We start from the raw sequence: 19,974 nt of genomic DNA, 5'->3' as shown, positions 1-19,974 counted from the left end.
GAACTACTCAAAATTTCCTCTACCGGTTCTCCAGAACTGGTCAGAACCTGCTGAATCCCACTTTTGACCCGAAGGAGAACTGGATAGGATCATATTGAACCAGGTCTTCAACCCTTGTAAGGTTTTGGTTTTTTCCAGTAAGTTGCTAAATAATTGTAAGGTCTTTGGACTTTGTAAGCTCTTTAGAGCTTCATAAGTGAAACCATTTGAGCTGTTTAATCAAACCAGGCAATCACTGGGGTTATATATTTGCTTGCCTGCTCTTTATTCTACTCTTGGTAACTGTTGGCCTAGGCTACCTTGGACAACCAATCTCAATGAAAAATTTTAGAAGTGTGAAATATAAATTAATAAAATGTACTATTGTATTTTCTATGGCCATAGAAATTAAGGCTGCTCCTTAGCTTTTGTTTAACTCAGGGGGCTGCAACCTGTGGCTCTGGAGCTGCATGTGGCTCTTTCATCCCTCTGCTGCAACTCCCTGTCACTCAAAATATGAGTCACATCTGCCAATGTGCAATACGGGTACGCGATTGATTGAGGTTTTCAACCCATCTTTTTTTTTTCAGAGTTCAACATGTTTTTTGTTGCACATAGAAATAAAAATTTGTTTTCTCTGTTACAGTTCACTGATTTCATAAAAGAAACACACTATCGTTTTTTTTTCATACATAGCATAAATGTAAAAAAATAATATATGCAGTGCTATCTCCATTTTAGATTCCAAAAGGGTTTTGTGGTGTTTTCTTTTCTGTGGGAGATGGATCCAAATGGCTCTTTGAGTGTTTAAGGTTGCCGACCTCTGGTTTAAGTGGAAGGGAAAATGTCATCACTAAGGGGAAAAAAGGCTGGAAGTTCTCAAGGCAACTTGCCCTTCTGCTTGCATCAATACCCTGAACTGGAGTCTCCATGATTCCTGCTTTCCCTGCCCTGCATACAATCCTCAGCAATGCTGTAACATTTTCTTGGAGGCCTCACCAACTAACCACCTGGTCCCACTCCAAAACATCATCCGAAGTGCCTTTAAATACCCAACTTTCCACCCCATAATATGATGCCCTACAAAGCCCATGTTCCCCAACCATGACAGCCAAGGGGATGAGCACAAAGAATGGGCACCATCATTGATGAATGGTGGTGGAATCACTTGGGCACATCCAGAGTTCTGTATACTTCGCTGGTGTGCCTGTATTACTTAACTGGAAGAGAGCCAAGCTTCTTCCATCTACCACAAGGCTAACCAGCCAGGGTGTGCAATGAAGCTGCCTTGCAATGCAACTCCACCCTTTGGAATGTTGCTGCTGGGATATTCTTCCTCCTCCTCCTCCACCGCCTTCGTGTCGTCCTCCTCTTCACTCCAAGAATGCCAAAAGGATCTCTGACACTTTGATGGCCTTTCAGCCTGGAAAGGGGAATTTCAGTGCAGCAGATGGAGGGACCTGGAAAAGGCCACTGAAGAAGAAAAGGATTTCCAAAACAAGTAAGTTCCCTTTTTCTTCCTCCTCCTCCTATTACATTGGAGAGAGGAAGGAGAATCCCTCGGAATGTCTGTGTGGCTAAACATGTTTTGACATGGCACCGAGACTGGTGTCTGGAAAAAGATGGGTTTAGCTCATAATGGGGATGCAGCTTTTCAAATGAATAGATGCAATTCTGGAAAAATTCTCCATCCGGATTGGGTCTTTGAAATGAAACGTGGCTGAAAAGGATCACTTAAGAGGAAGGCAAAATGCCTGAGCTTGCATTAAAAACCCGAGAGGCAGCCCGTGGGTTTGAATGAATGAAGCAAAGGCTTTGGAATCTTTCGGGAGTTTTTGCAATCGGTTTGGGAACTGTTTTAGGAGTGAAGAAAAGTTGCGCACCTCTTCTTAATTCTGGAGTGGCAGATCCCAGGGAAACTCTGCAGACAAAGAACAGACTAAAAAGGAAGAATGGGTCATGCCACCTTTGCATTGATTAAAATGAAGGAAATTTCAAGAATGAGTTGCAGTGTTTCAAAAGAGAACAGAGTCGATTTGATTTATAGCAGCAACAACAACAAAAAGAACAAACATTAAATATGATCATACTCTGCTACTGTTCAGCAGGGCCTTTTAAAAATGAAGTTTAGGTAGAAGCTCTGGGTTGGATCCAGAAAGAACACGCTGTTAAAATCAGCGTCAACAACAATACATCATGGTTTCAGTGAGAGCTGAAGTTTAATTTAAGGACATTTTGATCACACCAGAATGCTGCAGTTGAGTTGAGATCAGGGTTGGATCCAGAGTAAGGCACTCAACATACCACTTGCTCTTGAAATCCATGGAACTTCAATCATGAACTGCTAGAGATATGATAGCTCTGAACAATAATAAGAGGTTCAAAACATTGTATTTGGGATTTTATCTTGAGGGTAATAGGAATTCATCCCTATCCCTATCTTCTGACGTAGAATATTTGTCTTTCCAATGGATCAACAGGCTACGGAGTGAGCATCAGTTCCTTTGTGGAGATGACTGTAAATCATATCTATGGCTTCCTTCACGATAGACTCCATGAAGGATTTTTCCCCCATTCCAGATCACAAATTAGAGAAGAGGAGGATTAATTTGTGCCTGAGAAAAACACCTAGCAATAGGAAGACTATCCGTGTTCTCAGCAGGGGGAAATGGGATTTGTAGGGTTTTTTTTCCCTTTTTAATGAGCAGGGTGAGATGCTCCTTCTAACTGTATTTTTGAGAAGAGATTTGCAAACATTTTTTGTACTCATTCTTTTAAAAAAGAATGCAATCAAGAAGTTTGCTAGATGCAGACTCAGAGATACAGGTACTATACTTTCTAAACTTTACATGATTTATGCATGTATGAAAGGGTTTAAAAGTCCAGCATGCTTTCAATAGTTTTATTTTCTTTGCAGTAGACAGGCTTTTTACTATTTTGGCTTGGGTATACTGTAGGTCAGGGGTGTCCAAACTTGGCAACTTTAAGACTTGTGGACTTCAACTCCCAGAATTCCCCAGCTGGCTGGGGAATTCTGGGAGTTGAAGTCCACAAGTCTTAAAGTTGCCAAGTTTGGACACCCCTGCTGTAGGTAGTCCTCCACTTACGATCAAAATTGGAACTAGAATACCTGTCATTAAAACAAGGGGGTTGTTAAGTAAGTTGTGCCCAATTTTATGACCTTCTTTGCCACAGTTGCTAAGCGATTCACTTCAGTCATTAAAAGCGAATCCAATTTTCTTGTGCGAACTTTGTAAACAGTGATGTATCAAATTGATTTGACCAAATTGATTCGTGATGTCTTCCACTATTGAAACCTATCTGTTATCATGTCAAATAGAAATACCATATTTTTGGAGTATAAGATGCACCTTTTTCCTCAAAAAAAAAAGAGGGTGAAAATCTGGGTGCGTCTTATACACTGAATTCAGCATTTTTGGCCTCACGAAACCCTGTCTGCTTTGCAAAAATGGCCATGCATAGCCTTTAAGAGGTTTCCAGAGGGCTCCTGGGGGCTGGGGAGGGCACAAATGAGTGAAAAATGGACCGGTTTTTGCTCATTTCCCCCCCACCCCAGCCCCCAGGAGCACTCTACAAGCCTCCTAAAGGCTATGCATGCCCTTTTTGACAAAAAAAAAACCGGCCTGTTTTTGCAAAACAAGGGCCGTGTTTGGGAGGTGTGCAGAGTGCAAAAACTTTTTTTTTTAATTTGCCTCTTCAAAATCTTGTTGCGTCTTATACTCTGAAAAATATGGTAATAGGTGTTTTTGTTGTTGTTGTTGTTGTTTCTTTCATAATTGACAAGCCACCAATTATGACCGTTGCTTGTTGGAAGCCAGCTGAGAAGGTCAGAAATCATATGAACCCGGGATGCTGCAGCTATCGTAAATACATCCCGGTTGCCAAGCACCGAGATTTTGATCACGTGCCCGTGGAAAACGTGATGGTTGTAAATGCAAGAACCCGTCATAAGTTACTTTTTCCAGTGCCAGTATAACTTCAAAGGGTTGCAAATTAAGGACTACCTATGAATTCTATTACACTACATTACACTGTACAAGAACATATGCCGGGATTTGTAACTCTGTAAATTTTGGAGTGCATCTTTTTGGGGCAAAGCTGTTCATACATTTTGGATTTTATCTAAGACAACATGTACGTTTTAATTCATGATATAAGCAGAAAGGTAGCTGCTAGAGGTGGTATTCAGCCCGTTTGCACCGGTTCATCCAAATAGGTAGCAGAAATCACAGGTAGGCCTGTCCCGCCCCGGCTCTATGGCATCCTATTTAGGCACATTTTGAGGCCAGGTGCATGCACGAAAGGTGCGCCTGCTAGCAAAGCGCATGTGCAGAAGGCTGGGTGCATGCGTGGAAGGCACACATGTGCCTGCTTCATGTGCATGTGTGTGTGAAGCAAGGAGATGCGGGCGCAGCGAACCGGTGGTAACGAAATCTGCAATCCACCGCTGAGCTGCTACTTAGTTGGCTTTTAATTCTGCATACACAGTTCATTCAAGTAAAAGAGACTTCTGGAAAAGTCCAAAAGAAGTCCAGGCACTGTAGAATATCTCTGATCAGTGGGAGAAGAAGGTCCCTACATGTGCATCCTTATGGCTGTATGTAGATACTGAAGGACATCTCTCCTTGTTTATGGCTTGACTTATAATGGTATAGAGATCATATCACCTGTGTTATCTTGCCCTACATGCACTGCAAATATTTGAAAATAACTACTACTCTACCCACCATATACTGTATGTAAAAAAGAAAGAAAGATAACTCAGCTACAACACTTTTCTTTATAAGAAGAACCGGCTTCCAAAATGGAGTCCAAGAGATGGAAGAAGGAGAGGAGAGTAGGTCTTCTGTCCAGGCCATGATAACTTCCAGTCCATCAGATGATTAATTACGTGTCAAGTTCAAGTTTAGGAGGGATTGCCTGCACCAACCCTTCTATTAAACAGAATGAGGCAACGGCCTCAGGTGTCAGATCCTGTGGGTAAGCAACTGGAGTTACCAGCTATTCCTCTTGAACTTGCTAGCCATTTCCTTTCAGTGCACTGAGCCACAGGGAAATCCCAGCCTGTTCTGAGATCCCAAACTAGTATTACCCTTGGTACAATTAAACAAAAAAAGTGAATCTCTCCCTGAAGCCAAAATAAAATTCTTCTCATTTTACAGAATAGAATAGAATAGAATAATAGAGTAGAATAGAATGAATAGAATAGAATAATAGAGTAGAATAGAATAGAATAATATAGAGTAGAGCTGAGTAGAATAGAATAGAATAGAATAGAATAGAATAGAATAGAATAGAATAGAATAGAATTATTTATTGGCCAAGTGTAATTGGACACACAAGGAATTTGTTTTTGGTGCAGATGCTCTCAGTGTACATAAGGAGAATAAAATACATTCATCAAGAATAAAAAGATACAACACTTAGTGATAGTCAAGGTTACTAATAAGCTATCAAATCGTATTAGGATACAAATAAAAACAATATAAATTGAAAGATACAAGCAACATGGTTATAATAATAAGTTGGAAGAGATAGATACTAGTAAGGAAGAGAAGAAGAATATTAATACAGTCTTAGTAAATTTATTTGACAGTGTTGTGGAAATTAGTTGTTAAGCATAGTGATGGCATTCGGGGAAAAACTGTCCTTGTGTCTAGTTGTTCTGCCTTATAGCTTCGTTTTGATGGTAGAAGTTGAAACAATTTATGTCCAGGATGTGAGGGGTCTGTAGATATTTTCTCAGCCCTCTTTTTGACTCATGCAGTATACAGGTCCTCAATGGAAGGCAGGTTGGTAGCCATTGTTTTTTCTGCAGTTATAATTATCTGTTGAAGTCTGTGTTTGTCTTGTTTGGTTGCAGAGCCAAACCAGACAGTTATGGAGGTGAAGATGACAGACTCAATAATTCCTCTGTTCCTCCTAATGAATCAGCAGCTCTTTGGACAGTTTGAGCTTTCTGAGTTGGTGCAGAAAGAACATTCTTTGTCATGCTTTTTTGATGACGTTTTTGATGTTAGGCGTCCATTTTTAGTCTTGAGATATGATAGAACCTAGAAACTTGAAGCTCTCTACTGTTGATACTGTGTTGTCTAATATTGTAAGAGGTGGTAGTATGGGAGGGTTTTTTCTGAAATCCACCACCCTTTCTATTGATTTCTATTGATGAAACAAGAGAATCTGTGCCCTCTGGGTATAAGGAACAGGAAAGAACATTATGAAGCGAGAAGGAAGAGACCGAACACTCTAAGTATGATGAACAATTGAGGGAACTAGATATGTCTGGTACAATGAAGAAAAGGACTAAGGGTGAAATGATAGCACTTTTCCAGTACTTGATGGGCTGTCATAGAGAAGAGGGATTGACCTATTCTCCAAAGCATCTGAGGGCAGGACAAGAAGTAAGGGATGGATGCACATTAAAAAAAAAAAGATTGAACCTAGGACAAAGGAGAAATTTCCTGACAGTGAGAACAATCAATCAATGGAATAGCTTGCCTCCAGAAGTAGTGGATGCACCATCACTGGAGGTTTTCAAGAAGAGACTGAACAGACATTTGATAGTCCTTGCTGCTCTCTGAGCTTCATTATTTTCTTGCAGACATTTCATTACCCAACTAGGTAACATCATCAGTGCTAGAAGGGTTTCCCTTGTGTTTAACACACTAGTGGCTTGCCCTGTTAGTGGGTGGGAAAGTTCTTGATGGTTCCTTGCTTAGGGTGTTGTTTATCGTTAATTCAATAAATCAAGTAAAAATAATAAAACCAATGCAGACAAATAAGCTAATAGTAAACAACAGCCTAACCAAGGAACCACCGAAAACACTCCCACAACCACTGACAGGACAAGCTCCTTCTGTATAAATAGAGAGCAAACCTCACTCTTTTCTACCTCTATGCAATCCTAAATTGCATTAACGGGGGGATACAATCAAGATCAAGTGAGGTACTAATATCACGCTATAAAACCCTAGTAGGTCCACACCTAGAGCACTGCATCCAGTTTTGGTCACCAGAAAAACTGCAGAGGAGAGCAACCAGGATGATGAAGGGACTGGAGTCTAAAACATATGAAGAACGGTTGCAAGAACTGGGCATGGCTAGTCTAGAGAAGAGAAGGACCGGGGAGACATGAAAGCAGTGTTCCTATATTTGAGGGGCTGCCATGGAGATAAAGGGGGTCAAGCTATTTTCCAAAGCACCTGAAGGCCAGACAAGGAATAATGGATGGAAACTGACCAAGGAGAGATTCAAACTAGAAACAAGGAGGAACTTTCTGACAGTGAGGACAATCATCCAATGGAACAGAAGTTGTAGGAACTTCATTACTTGAGACTCTCAAGAAGAGATTGGACTGCCATTTGTCAGAAATGGTGTAGGGTTTCCTGCTTGAGCAGGGGGTTGGACTAGATGACCTATAAGGTCCTTTCCAACTCTTTTAATCTGTTACACCTAGTTGGGTAATGAAACATCTAAAAGTAAACAACCAAGAGAGCATCAAAGAGTCCACAATTCAACCCTGAGCTATGAATATTTTATTCTATGAGACTCAGAAGTCTTTACACTTATTTCTTAATAAAGTGGGCAAAGGATTGGTGTGATTGTTGTCTCCTTTTTTTCCTGCAACCCTCTCTCCATCTCTCTGCAGTGTCCCTGAATGCCCAGGCTTTGTTTCAATCCCAGAAAAAGACATCTCAAGATCTCTCCTTTCATCAGAGTTTTTTTCTCTGCTCTTGAGAAATTTTGGAGAACGTCTCCTTTGTCTGAAGATCAGAGAATGATCCAATCCGTTTTCTCACAAATTTGATGGTGAATTGCAACTAGCACTAAAAAAAAAACACCAAGTCAGCAACAGAGAAATTCTTGTCATTGATTTAATTGCTATCTTCCCACATATGAAAAGTAGCTAAACTTGAGGCTTATCAATATGATATACATCCTTACAACTTCACAGGGTTTCCATGGGTGGGGCATTCCAGAAAAAAAATTACATTGGTATCACAGGTAGCTGGATGGAGAAAAAAACAAACACCTGTGGAAAGAATGAGTTCTACATACATCCTAGGAATAACCTGATTTTATGTAGGCCAGAAGATACAGTACATTCCTGGAACTGGGTGGCACCACATCAACTCTTTTGACTGTAAGAGCTCATTTCCTTATGATGCACCTCTTCCTATCATGTGCTGAGTAGAACTGAGGGACATGAGACCTCTTAATATAGCTGAGCTGGTTATGCTCCATAGCCATCTGAAGCTAGCTTTGTAACAGGTAGTTGCAATTAAAACTATTAGGATATTTCCATGGATTTCCAAGAATACCAGTTGTCATATTATTTTGTACCATTACAGATGCTTTGCAAGACATTAGGGCTACAGAGTGGTGATTGGTGATTGTTACCACACATATAAGCTCCATAATGACATCTAGCTGACCATTATTGGAAAAAAATGTAGTGAATTATAAGACGTGATTCAAAAGATGCTTGTCTCTTAGTAGTTTCATTTAAACTCCAAACAAGTCCTATAAGAAAAGTACGAATTAGATGTCCACATTTTTTGTTGTTAGTTGTGAAGTCGTGTCTGACCCATCGTGACCCCATGGACAATGTTCCTCCAGGCCTTCCTGTCCTCCACCATCCTCTGGAGTCCATTTAAGCTCACATCGACTGCTTCAGTGACTCCATCCAGCCGCCTCATTCTCTGCTGTCCCATTCTTCTTTTGCCCTCAGTCTTTCCCAGCATGAGGCTCTTCTCCAGTGAGTCTTTCCTTCTCATTAGGTGGCCAACATATTTGAGTTTCCTCTTCAGGATCTGGCCTTGTAAATTAGACAACAATTCCCATAACTACAAAGCATTATTTTAATGAATGAATTAATTCATAACATGTTTATAAATATTATTTTTGTAAATCACTCAAGGCAGCAAAGAGATGTAATATTCCTTTCTCTTCCTAAATTCCACGCATCAACAACTCTCTGAGGTGGGATGGGCCAAAGTCACCCAGTCAGTTTTCCTGCCCAAGAAAGGACTAGAACTCACGATCTCCCAGTTTCTTGCCTGGCGCCTTAACCACAGCTGGCAAACCAAATAAACGCAGTGACATACCCAACCATAATGTGACAGGGTAGTCATGGAAGCAGTTATGGGTGAGTCGGTGTAAATCCTTTGTACATAAGTAAGCCATGTACTTATTCATTCCACCAAATTTCTACATTTTAAAAATAGTCTTAGAAATGGTATGCAGCTTTTCATTACCTGCCTCTTTTGCAGGTTTTTCTGACAGATGCACGCCTGAATGCAATTTTCCCCTAACAGATGTATTTTTGTACACAGCTATGCCTAATATATGCTTTTTGTATGCAATTCTTTCAAATACATGTCTTTTCCCCCCTACATAGTCATTCTAAATGGGTATTATTCTATTTGCAAGTTTCCCAAATGGATTACTGTCATATGAATTTCATTTTAGAAGTGAGGGATATTTCAAAATGGATGTAATCAAATGGGGTGCATTGTTTGGCCATTCATGCCACGATCAAGCCATTTGGCTGTTCTTCTCAAAGGGAATGATCTTTTAACATAAAAATTCTGCTGCCAGACTAGCTGTTCCAGGCTTTTTTTTGGGGGGGGGGGGATAACTGCTCTGAATACCAAGCATCATGAGTTAGAAATTACGTAGAACTCATCATTGGGATGCGGTGGCTCAGTGGCTAAGCGCTGAGCTTGTCGTACAGAAAGGTCGACAGTTTGGAGGTTCGAATCCCTAGCACCGTGTAACGGAGTGAGTTCCCGTTACTTGTCCAAGCTTCTGCCAACCTATCCGTTCGAAAGCACGTAAAAATGCAAGTAGAAAAATAGGGACCACCTTTGGTGGGAGGGTGACAGCATTTTGTGCTCCTTTGTGTTGAGTCATGCTGGCCACATGACCATGGAGACATCTTTGGACAGCGCTGGCTCCTCGGCTTTGAAACAGAGATGAGCACTGCCCCCTAGAGTTGGGAATGACTAGCACATATGTGTGAGGGGAATCTTTACCTTTCGAAATCATCAACCCAAAGATTTGGAGAACACCATATTTTTTTCCCAATTCTAGGCAACCAAACAGGAACAGTTGAGAGGGCAAAATTCCACCATGCCTAGTAGTTTGGATGCTCTACATGACAAACCAAATGTTTTTCTATATACTGTATATTTGTTTTTTTAAATAAGAATGTTTTAAAATACTTTAAAAAAAACATGAAGACTTCCAAGATCCCTTCTAGCTCTATTCTGATTGATCGATTGATCATTGAGGACAACACTTCCAGGCCAAACATGCTTTCCATTTGTCTCACATTGCCTCAAATGGGACTATCAAAAAGACCAAAATACGTCCTAGCCAGATTAAAACTAGACCAACAATCAAGCAATAAACAATCTCCCAATCAGGGAACTACAAACTCAAACAAAAAAATCAATCAGCAACAACCTAAATAAGAAACCACTAACAACTCAATTGGGATACGCAGTGGCTCAGTGGCTAAGACTCTAAACGTGTCTATCAGAAAGGTCGGCAGTTCAGTGGTTCAAATCCCTAGCGCCACATAACCAAGTGAGCTCCCATACTTGTCCCAGCTTCTGTCAACCTAGCAGTTCGAAAGCATGTAAAAATGCAAGTAGACAAATAGGAACTAACTTTGGTGGGAAGGTAACAGCATTCCATGCGTCTTCAGTGTTTAGTCATACTGGCAACATGACTACAGAGACGTCTTCGGACAGTGCTGACTCTTCGGCTTTGAAACGGATATAAGCACTGCCCCCTAGAGTTGAGAACAACTAGCAAATATGTGCGAGGGGAACCTTTACCATTACCTTTAACAACTCACCCACCAACACTGACAGGGCAAGCCGCGGTATATAAACAGAGGGGAAACCCTACTTCCTTCTAGCACTGATGATATTACCTAGTTCGGTAGTGAAACTCTGCAAGAAAACAACCAAGCTCAGTGAGCACCAAGGATCCCACTCCTTCCCTTTTCTCTTCTCTTTAAACTACCTTTAATGAGCATGATTTCAAAATCAGAGAGCTTTCAATGCTATCCTGATTCTGCAACATTAATTTATCCAGCGCATGCTGCAATCACAGTTGCTTCTTGCACCATTTTTCTATTGCTTTTTATCTTCTGACTATGGAAGTGAAAGCTCTCCTTTGCAAAAATTAATTTCTTATTCTTACTGTTTTGCCTCTTGGCTCAAGGAAAAGGGAGGCAGATCTATGTGGGGAGGAATTTATTTATTCGAAAGACGCGTCGTTTCTTTTGATCCACTCCCAGTGGAACGGTTGGAACGGCAGAAGTTGATGGGTTTGCTGATCTGAAGGATCAGACGTTGTGAGTCATTCTTCCTTCCTGCCACGTTGTTTTATTAGCTGCTGTGACTTAGATTCCTCTATCCTTTTTTTCCTCTTTTTAAAGTTAGTTCTTATATAAGCAAGTGATCTATGATAATGTTCAAAAAAAGCCCCCTGGGATTTTTCTCTCCCCATTTCCATTCAGCTGATGAAAGAGAATTAAGTTCTGAAATTTCTCTCTGTGCAGAAGAAAAACCCAGTGAAAATCTTGTAGGTAGAATGTAAGTTAGGGATGAAATAGTAAAAAGCTACTTTTTACGGATGTGATAACCAGTGGGCATGCTCTGTCTTCAGTCTTTGGCAGGCCTGCACCCTCGCAGGGCTTCCCACATTTAATTAAGTTCCCCCCAAAACAGACCTCATTAGGGTGTTTCTTCCAGGAGCTTTTTCCTAATAGGAAATCTGTCTTCAGCTCTAGAAATATCACATCACTCTTGAGTAATGGAATTACTGATGGCATAGAATCACAGAGTTAGAAGGGGCCAGTTAGAGCAAGGATTCCAAACCTCAGCATAGTACCAGAATCGTGATTAAAATAGCTCAGCAAGAGACTGTCTGAATACATCTAATGAAAAGCCTGCACTACTCTGTTAATAATGGAGGCCTTTGAGCTCTGGTGCTGGAGAAGACTCCTGCGAGTCTCTTGGACTGCGAGGCGATCAAACCGGTCAGTCCTAGAGGAGATCAATCCTGACTGCTCTTTAGAAGGCCAGATCCTGAAGGGGAAACTCAGTTACTTTGGCCACCTAATGAGAAGGAAGAAGGACTCCCTGGAGGAGAGTCTAATGCTGGGAACGATGGAGGGCAAAAGAAGAAGGGGACAACGGAGAATGAGGTGGCTGGATGGAGTCATCGGAGCAGTCGGTGTGAGCTTAAATGGACTCCAGAGGATGGTAGAGGACAGGAAGGTCTGAAGGAATGTTGTCCATGGGGTCAGACATGACTTCGCAACTAACAACAACAACAACAACAACATTCTTAGGACTTTTCCTAAGTCTCAAAACAGGGGTCCCCAATCTTTTCGGTTCTACGGACTGGTGGTGGTAGCTTTGGTGATTTCCACAGGGGTGGGTGGGAATGTTTCTGTGTGTGGAACCTAAATCTCATGCATGTGCAAATGAAGCTTTGCACACTCGCCCCCTGCTTTGGTGGCCTGGTTCCCAATAGGTGCCAGCCAGGGGTTAAGGACCACTGTCTTATCCCAAAGGTGTGTTTTTTTCCAAGAGGCAACTGGACTTCCTTGTTTTTCTTTGAAGAAATTTCACTTCTCATCTAAGAAGCTTCTTCAGCTCTGACTAGATGATGGGGAATGCAAGGATTTATGCTCCTTGCAAACAGCTGGTCATTTGCATTCTTTCAGCGAATGTATTAGGGTCACCTGGAGGTGTCCTCAGGGTCACCTGAGTTATGCAAATGAGTGTGGAGCCTTCTTGGAGCTGTTGAAAGGACTGTGTTGCAGACTGGAGATAGATGATGTCATATCCCTCCCCCTCTGTTGAGAAAGGCTGTTCGATTTTGACATAGATGGCTTCTTTGACCCCTCTTTCAATCACCAGACTTTCCTGTCTTCAAAAGAGTGGCCTTTGTCTTTTAAATGCAGATGGACTGCTGAATCAAAAGGGCACTGTCTTCAAAGAAAAACCAAAAAGTCCAATTGCACCTTTGGGACAACCATGAACCCGATGACTGAGAATCTCCATAGATCCCTGTTCTGACACACACACCCATGCCTGTGAATAAACCAGAACACAGGCTTGGCTGTTTGCCACTGTTTAATTACTGAGATAACGAATCCTTTGGCTGAGGGCCCAGACAACTCACGTTCAATAAAGTACTCTGCAGCAACCCAGATAATTCAAATGAAGCAACGCAGATAGTCCAAACGAACAGACACGGCTAGAATACACAGATAGATTTTCTTAACTACTAATTCAAACGGTTGTTTCCTGCAAATGTCCCCTCTCAACGCCTCACCTATAATCTCTCTTGGGAGGGGCCAATCCACAACCAGCTATGCTTAATCATCTTCTGTGAGTCTGCTTACGGAGTTGTTGCTTCCGTTTCTCAGCCCTTCTCAATCTAGCATCAGGGACAAACTGCCTTTGATCCTCCCCACTGCTCCATGCCTCAAGCGCCTCCTGGTGGCCAACCAGCCCCTCTGGTCCCTGCTCTGAATCTGAACCCTGCACAGAGTCCTCCACATCGTCCACGGCAGACTCATATGGCTCCTCGCTATCTGAATCCATCAGCAGCTCAACCGGATCCTGCTGGACCACAATAGATCCTTGTCTTAGAACATTCAGTAACTACATGCATTCCCCTAAGGGGGAAGAAAACCCCTCATATTACACATCAATGGAAAACATAATAGACTGTATGCCGTAGGATCATAATTTTGTTCTGAAGAGGCTCCAGAATACCACAGAGATGGTATTCTGCTGGTTCACCCCGGTTCAGGCGAACCGGTAGTGGTGATGGCAAGAGGCTCCGCCAACCTGCCCAGACGTCATCACAAATGATCTGCGCATGTGCAGAAGCGCCACACACTCCCAGTTACGAACCAGTAGCAAAGTTGATAGCATTTCATGCCAGGAATGCCATCATTCCAGCTGACTAAGTCCCTCATTCAAACAAACAAAAAAGTTCCCCTAAAAAACAAGAGGACTCATTTTCGCTGAACATCCAAGAATGTACGTTTTGAGAAGCGAAACTCTAAGACACAAATTCCATCATTTATTCCAACATAGCAACAGCAGCCTTAGGAGTGTGTTGTCTGTGATGAATTAGTAAAGCTTGACTGGTTAGGAGGATTGGAGATGAGACGCCTTTGCCTGGTTCCTGAACCCTTGGGCCATAGTTGCAAATATTAATTTTGTTCAGTCTTCTCAGCCAATTTGCCTTACTAGAAGAGGTCTTTAAGAGGGAAAAGGAGCAATAACACTCTCTCAAGCCCTAATTAAGATTCCTTCCCTTGTCATCTCCCCCCACTCCTACATTTCAAAGTCACTTGGCAAGTTTCTGATGAAGCGCTTTCTCTCCAGGCTTCTAACATGCCTTTATTTTGCTTCACTAACTGTAGACTTTTATGGGTGATCCCAGCTGGATGGTCATGTGATGATTTCAGACAGCAGCTGCCCAAATTGTGCAAGAAGGCCTTTCATTCCAGAAATTCAGAATACTAGCCAGAGAATAGAATAGAATAGAATAGAATAGAATAGAATAGAATAGAATAGAATAGAATTTTTTATTGGCCAAGTGTGATTGGACACACAAAGAATTTGTCTTTGGTGCATATGCTCTCGGTGTACATAAAAAAGACAAGATGCATTCATCAAGAATCATAAGGTACAGCACTTACAAATAAGCAATCAGGAAACAAGCAATATAAACCATAGGGATACAAGCAACAAAGTTATAGTCATAAGTGGGAGGAGATGGGTGAGAAGAACGATGAGAAGACTAATAGCAATAGTAATGCAGCCTTAGTGAATAGTCTGACAGTAGTGAGGGAATTATTTGTTTAGTAGAGTGATGGTGTTTGGAAAAAAACTGTTCTTGTGTCTAGTTGTTTTGTTGTGCAGTGCTCTATAGCGTCATTTTGAAGGTAGGAGTTGAAACTATTTATGTCCAGGATGTAAAGGGTCTGTAAATATTTTCACGGCCCTCTTTTTGACTTGTGCAGTCTATAGGTCCTCAATGGAAGGCAGGTTGGTAGTATTGTTTTTTCTGCAGTTCTGATTATCCTCTGAAGTCTGTGTCTGTCTTGTTGGGTTGCAGAACCAAACCAGACAGTTAGAGATGCAGATGACAGATTCAATAATTCCTCTGTAGAACTGTATCAGCAGTTCTACAGAAGAATTATACAGAGGAATTATCTCCTATATATTATGAGAGTTTAAACTCAACATGCCCGGACATCATGTGATTCAAGGAAACCAACTTGAGATCAAAACTTTCTAACCACACTGTCTTTCTCTTTTCAGACTCTGCTAAAAGAAATTAACCAAGATGAATTGGTCTGGTTTGGAAGACCTCTTGGGGGGAGTGAACAAATACTCTACAGCATTTGGGCGTATTTGGCTCTCGGTCGTCTTCATCTTTCGGCTTCTAGTCTACTTAGTGGCAGCAGAGAAAGTCTGGGGTGATGACAATAAAGACTTTGACTGCAACACTGAGCAGCCCGGTTGTCCCAATGTCTGCTATGATCTTTACTTTCCAATCTCTCATATCCGACTCTGGGCCCTGCAACTCATCCTTGTCACCTGTCCTTCCCTGTTGGTCGTGATGCATGTAGCCTATCGGCAAGCCAAACTGAAGAAACGCTTGCAGAAATGTGGGAATAACTTCAGACCACGTTATCCTCCAGGCAAGAAACGTGGAGGGTTATGGTGGACCTACCTCTTCAGTCTTCTCTTCAAAGCTGCGGTGGACATTGTGTTCCTGTTTATCTTTTACCATGTGTACCCAAACTACAAGCTTCCTCTTCTAGTCAAATGCTCTGACCCACCTTGCCCTAACCTAGTGGACTGCTACATAGCCAGGCCAACTGAAAAGAACATCTTCACTCTGTTCATGATTATTACTGCCTGTGTTTGTGTCTTGCTTAGTCTCATGGAAGCCTTCTATCTCATTGGGAAAAGATGCAAGGAGAGCATTCAAGGCCGAAGTGAAAGTCACAGCAGAGAGAGTGCACAGGTACACTTTCTCAAAAGAGACAACTGCACCCTGTCCCCAAGTAAACAGGACACCACCGAAATAGATGGGCCAATTTTTCAAGCATCAGATTATAAACCAGTCACGTCACCTCTCATAAGCAACTCCCAATGTGGAGAACCTTCAAAACTCGGGAAGCTGGAATAAAAATACGCACCCACGAAAAAAAGAAGAGCTCGGGCACCATCCATATTGCTCCATTCCAATATCAACACTTTCCCTTAAGCTGGAAATGTGAGAAGTGTGAGAAATGGTGTCAGTTATAGGGGATTAGGGGGGAAAAACATTCATTTAGCTCTGTTTATTCAGGTTTCAATAGCTACTGTATTTTGCCATGTAATCCGCTCCAGGTTTATGTTACAACCAGGCAGCTATGCCTTTCTTCAGGGTGGTCATTTACAATCCCATCTGCCTTTTCTGGTTTTTTTCTAATTACATCACTCACAGTCGTAGGATTCAGCCAGTTCACACCTATTCGTGGGAACCGGTTGTTAACTTTCTAAGCAGTTCAGAGAACTGTTGTTGTTGGAAGAAATCTCCTTTTGTTTTTTTCCCCCACTTTCCAGGGCTAATCCTGTAAGGAAGGCAGGAAGGAAACATTCTGGAGTTTTTTCTAGCCTGATCTTTATTGCCTTGCTTACAGAGGTGAGTTCTGGCAGTCACTACTGCTGGTTCGCTCATGGCCACATTGTGTGTGTGCACGCATGCACAGTGCAATACAATTGCTCTATGCATGCGCAGAAGCAGAAAACAAGATGATGGTACCTATTGTGCCACCCAGAGAACCAGTTCAGGGATGTGGCAGGCCTGGGTCGCTGTCGGTTCCAGCGACCTAAGCCACCAAACCACTACCAGTTCAGCCGAACCGGTAGGAACCGGTAGGCAGTTTACAGAAACTGCCTCTCCGATAAACCCTTATTAAATTGTAACAGCTAAGGTGAAGTGCCCATCAATGTGAGTGATGTTGAGTTGGCCACACCCACCCAGTCACATGACCATCAAGCCACGCCTACCCAGGTGGTCATTAGAGCAGAGAACCAGTTGTTAAATTATTTGAATCCCACCACTGGATCACTTGTACCTAGTCCTCATGAGTTTAGTCTTTTCTTCCCCATCCAAACTCCAAACTTCCCCAGCTCCAAAACATGGCAGCTTTGGAAACCGAAAAATCCTAGTGTCTACTGACTCTCCTGCAAGGGGTGGATGGTTCTTTTATCCAACCAAGGTTCTTCTTTCCAGGAGAGTAAGAGGGGGATCTTCAAGTGCCATATTCATTTATTTTGATTTTTTTTTAATGGAAGGCATCTAAAATTATTTGTCAACCATACGTTGCTCTTTGTTCACCTTCTAACCCAATCTCATTTTTAAAAATCATCTCACTATCAAGGAAGATATTTGGTGAAACCAGTCTGGAGATGGTTTTCCAATCAAGAGAACTTGGAAATGTAAAATAAAACTTAAGACATGGGGGCTAATGGAGGAAAGGCAATGCACAATGCCCTAGCCCCAATGAAGTAGGGAAGTTCTTAGCTATGGAAAATGTGTGTTTTCCTTTGCAGGAGCCAGGAATGGCAAAGAAGAAGATGCATCTGGTTTGGTGGTGCTGACATTCAGCTTGATGGTCTATGACCTTGATGGCAAACCTATGGCACGCATGAGGTGGCATGCAAAGCCCTCTCTGCTAGCATACACACCATTCTCCCAGATTAGTTCTCCACGGCGTTTCTTTCGTGAGCTTCTATTTCCCTGCAAACCACAAAACAGAAGCTCATGAAAGAAAAAGATTGTACTTCTTGCCGCGCTGGTGGTGTTGGGATGCCCTGCCTCCCGCTGGCCAGTTGGTCTTCGGATTTCTGCTGCACATGCCTGCACAAGCACACATCCATGCATCCACATATCCGTGCATGCCTGCACACGTCCGTGCATGACCGTAAATGCGCACCTTTCAGGTTGGGCATGCGTGCATGCAGTTTGGGCACTCAATGCCTAAAAGGTTCACCATCACTGGTCTATGAGTTGTCAAAAGTTAATCTAGGCATATTATCAATAATTGAAAATCAAATTTTGGAGAACACAAATCTGTCTGATATCAATGAGATCATTTAACATGTAGCTCATTTTTCTCTTGGTTTACCGGAAGTCATTTCCCAAAATTCCATAGGAGTCTTCACCAACTATATTTGGAGATCACAGGGTTAAACTTTCAGATTATTGACATAGCAAACCATTAACTTCACTTCCTCACTTTCTTTTAGGAAATTGGTGCTAGGCATGCAATAGATGAGAAATATCACAATGATCTATTACATCCTTGTGTAGGTTCCACACCTCAATGCCAAATGATCCATCTCTGTTTTAAGTCCTGATTTTCTCGTTGATCAACGACTTAGCTTGACTGAAACTCTACAAGCCACGGCAAACCCACCCTTCCTCTGCATTGGCACACTCCAGGAGTTAATTACATGCTATTGATGGGTTGATTGCCATTAATTATATATGCCACATGTTTTCTGATTCATTTCTCCACTGATGATCTAATAGAATATTGAGAAACTGTTTACCACTGACCTAAATTTTCTCTTTCTCAATTGCTAAGTTGCCCAGGGAAACTTCTGGAATAGTTTGTTTGGTTTGGAGAAAAGGAGAAAATAAATGTTTTAGAAATAAAATAAATTGAAATTATTTTTCCTGAAATAGAAATGTCCATCCATCTTTTGAAAAAAGAACATTTAATTTAGTTTACTAATTTCAAAATAAATCACATCACTTATCTGTAAAGTATGTAAGACACCATGTCAGGCTTACAACTTGAGTCAACCCATTTGTTCATCTAACTCAAGATTATTGATGCTTACGGGCAGCAGCTGTCTACGATCTCAGGACAGACTGTTTCCCATTTTTGACCAAGATGTCAGGAAGTGAACTTTTGTTCTTCTGCACAGACAACTGTCTAAATATTGATGTACACCAATTGTTATTCTACCCAACTCTCGGGGTTTCAGAGTGAAATCTTTCCTAGAAATTCTTGGAGAATTCAGAAATCTGGATGCCTTATTTGTGAAGAACAAATCTCTGTGCACTTTGTTCTATAGTTGGTTTAATCAGAATTTTAGTTATGTTTTTTTTAGAAGCAGTTGTAATAGCTACATTTACATACTTGAACACTTTTAGTATTTAATGTAATGATGTAGGCAATGATAAATAAAAATGCTGAAGTCGGCTAACTTAAATTAGTTGTTGTCTTATTTCAAGATACCTCGCCCTCTTTCCCGCTACCCAGAACAGGAATTCTTTGTTTCAATTGGGATATTATGAAAATGCTTTTTGTTTCGGTTATTTTGAAATAAGGAAGGTCTAAGAGGAAATTACCTATATTTTTTTTCCATTTTTTCTAAGAGTTTTGAAGGACTTGGTAAGTCCAACTTCAATTCAGGAATAGACTTCTTAAGAAACGAATCTGCCATTGTCTACAAAATAGCTCATTCTAAGATATTTCAAGCAAAAGTAAGGTTATAAATGTATATGCACTTGGCTGCAGGATGGGGGGAAGTTCACTGAAATTAATGATGGAGATTTCCAAGAAATCATTATCTGTTTGTTTGTTTATTTGTTAGGTTCATATCTAACCTTTCCATTAAAAAAAATCTAGAGACAATAAAATTAACGGATCAAGGAATTTTAAACTGTGAAATCAACTTGTCAAACAAGAATTATAAATGGTTTAAAACCATCTCATCATGTATCTCTGCAAGTACACTGCATAGGTTCCCCTCGCACATATGTGCTAGTCGTTCCCAACTCTAGGGTTGGTGCTCATCTCCGTTTCAAAGCCGAAGAGCAGGCGCTGTCTGAAGACGTCTCCGTGGTCAT

The 19,974-nt window shown here is 41.5% G+C and overlaps 1 protein-coding gene across 2 annotated transcripts; it reads left to right on the top strand.

Moving 5' to 3' along the window:
- The first annotated feature begins 1,342 nt into the window (after nt 1-1,342).
- On the top strand, nt 1,343-19,334 carry LOC309397056 (gap junction beta-5 protein-like). Of its 2 annotated transcripts, XM_081962751.1 has the most exons (3): nt 1,411-1,480; nt 4,788-4,980; nt 15,375-19,334. In XM_081962751.1, the coding sequence occupies exon 3, from the start codon at nt 15,400-15,402 to the stop codon at nt 16,249-16,251; it is 852 nt and encodes a 283-aa protein (XP_081818877.1). In that variant the 5' UTR covers nt 1,411-1,480; nt 4,788-4,980; nt 15,375-15,399; the 3' UTR covers nt 16,252-19,334. The 2 variants fall into 2 exon arrangements, with proteins under 2 accessions (XP_081818876.1, XP_081818877.1); XM_081962750.1 differs by lacking the exon at nt 4,788-4,980 and having other exon boundaries at nt 1,343-1,480.
- The last annotated feature ends 640 nt before the right edge of the window (nt 19,335-19,974 follow it).

The sequence above is a fragment of the Natrix helvetica genome (genome assembly GCF_964273705.1).
Source record: "Natrix helvetica genome assembly, chromosome: 9".
In the NCBI taxonomy this organism is placed as follows: Eukaryota; Metazoa; Chordata; class Lepidosauria; order Squamata; family Natricidae; genus Natrix; species Natrix helvetica.
Note: the sequence above shows the minus strand (reverse complement) of the source record. Positions and strands in the feature narration are given on the sequence as shown.